This window comes from Myxocyprinus asiaticus, chromosome 49, assembly GCF_019703515.2.
Source record: "Myxocyprinus asiaticus isolate MX2 ecotype Aquarium Trade chromosome 49, UBuf_Myxa_2, whole genome shotgun sequence".
NCBI lineage: Eukaryota > Metazoa > Chordata > Actinopteri > Cypriniformes > Catostomidae > Myxocyprinus > Myxocyprinus asiaticus.
The window spans coordinates 25,212,942-25,214,864 of record NC_059392.1 but is presented as its reverse complement, the minus strand read 5'-3'; the positions used below and the strand labels follow the sequence as shown (position 1 = coordinate 25,214,864).

Below are 1,923 nucleotides of genomic sequence, written 5' to 3'. Positions count from 1 at the left end.
CACAATAATAGTCTATTTTGCTACATTGTGACATACATTTTGAATTAGGACATTTTATGTTTTGATTAATACAAGTATAAATAACTGTAGTAATTAAGCATTTATAACATGTAAGTTAAAATGCTAACTATTGGGAAAGTACTGGATGATAGTTGCCCTTTTTATCCATGTTGCTATTACAAATGATTTATAACACATTTGTAAATGACTTATTAAACATGAATAACCCCTTTATAAACCTCTAACAAAGGGAGCATTAATAGAAAGTGTTACCATAATTTTGATAAATCATTTTAGATCTCTTTATTTAATGTTTTAGGCATGCCTGCTCTAATTGTTGGCATCTCACTGGCCACCACCTACAGCTTAAGGGACCCGCTAGGATATCGACAAGAAGAGTTGTAAGTTATAAAGCATTTGCTGGTCTTAGCTTGTCCCCATCCTGGTCTTGGGCATAAGTTGGCTGGTTTTAAATCTTTTGTTTGAATTTAAAGATTGTGAAAAATTCTTTGTCTTTTAATATATCCCAGTAACACCCTGGCAACCAGCTATACATTTTGGTAACACATTTTGCATGGGCACCACTCAAAAATGTAAAAATCTAGTCTTTATTGTATTGTTGCAGTTGCTGGCTGGCTTCTCTGGACAACGAAGGGAGATTTGAACCAAAGCGGCCAATGCTTTGGGGTTTTTTGCTCCCACTAGCGGCTATGCTCAGTTTTAACATAGCTCTTCTCGTCTACTTCTCCAAAACCATCTGCTGTGCAAATCCTAACCTGAAGAGGTACATGTTTGAATATAGAAGCCATTGTTCTTTTTTATCACCAATATTTGAAATGTAATTCTCAGAGTGCAAATGTTTTTTGCCAGGTTACAAAGATATTTAAACATTAATTCTTGTTGTTTAGCTCACGAAGAACACCTCTGAAGAAGAAGATTCTGAGTAGTTTCTCTCTGGCTGTAATGCTCGGTTTGTCCTGGGTCATTGGCTACTTTGTGCTCATTACCCATGATAAAACACTTTACACCATTCTCAGCGTGGTCTTCTGTCTCTTCAACACAACACAGGTGTGTTATTGCACTTTGCTTATATTCATCCATTTTTATTGAAATTATTGACAAATATACAACCCACAATGTTGAGGGTAATATTTTAAAGGATTAGATCACAGAAAAATTTATATTCTGTCATTATTTACTCACCCTCGTGACGTTCCAAATCTGTATGCTGTTACTTTGTCAGTGGAACACAAAAGTTGAAATTTCTGATAAAAAAAAAATCCTAAAAGCATCACAAACGTAGTCCATATGACTTGTCCGCTATATTTGAAGTCTTCTGAAGATACACAATAGTTTTGTTTGAGAAACAGACTGAAATTTAGTATAGCTATGTGTATTTTAGTATATTACATTTAATTTGCATATTGGTATTTCCATAAGAATGCAACATCTTTAGACACTACTTTAACTACCTACGTACACAATAGAACACAAAAAATAAACACAAATAAACTGTATGAAGATGACTGTAATAATGTACGTCCGTGTGTATATTAATTATGAAAAAAGCCAACCAGTAGGGGTATCCAAACTTTTGACTGGTAGTACAGTATATGTGCACACATTCACATGTTACTGTTTTGTAGTACTCAGTCTTAATCATTGAGGTTTTGAATCTTTGAAAATCATGAATAATTAAAATATTGTTTTCAAATCAAAGATACTATTAGGCATGTTTACAGGTTTGCAGTGGTTGTTAGCTAACTGTACTTTTTCTGTCCTCCAAAGGGTGTTCAGATTTTCATTTTATTCACACTGAGGCCTTTTCTAAAGAAGAGAGCTCGAGATAATCTTGATTCTCCGACTGAATCAAAGGTGGATTCTTAAAATGTACTATTTACAGACACAAAAAGCCAAGGACAA

The 1,923-nt window shown here is 34.0% G+C and overlaps 1 protein-coding gene across 1 annotated transcript; it reads left to right on the top strand.

Annotated features, from left to right (window-relative positions):
* Positions 1-274: 274 nt before the first annotated feature.
* On the top strand, positions 275-1,923 carry LOC127438208 (adhesion G-protein coupled receptor G7-like). The gene is made up of 4 exons (XM_051693618.1): positions 275-401; positions 626-784; positions 909-1,068; positions 1,789-1,923. The coding sequence occupies exons 1-4, from the start codon at positions 322-324 to the stop codon at positions 1,885-1,887; spliced, it is 498 nt and encodes a 165-aa protein (XP_051549578.1). The 5' UTR covers positions 275-321; the 3' UTR covers positions 1,888-1,923.

Excerpts from the sequence above, each read along its gene's own strand:
- LOC127438208 (XM_051693618.1), top strand. The coding sequence starts at position 322 with ATGCCTGCTCTAATTGTTGGCATCTCACTGGCCACCACCTACAGCTTA. Across the intron at positions 402-625 it reads GGATATCGACAAGAAGAGTT|TTGCTGGCTGGCTTCTCTGG; the intron begins GTAAGTTATAAA and ends GTATTGTTGCAG. Across the intron at positions 1,069-1,788 it reads GTCTCTTCAACACAACACAG|GGTGTTCAGATTTTCATTTT; the intron begins GTGTGTTATTGC and ends TGTCCTCCAAAG.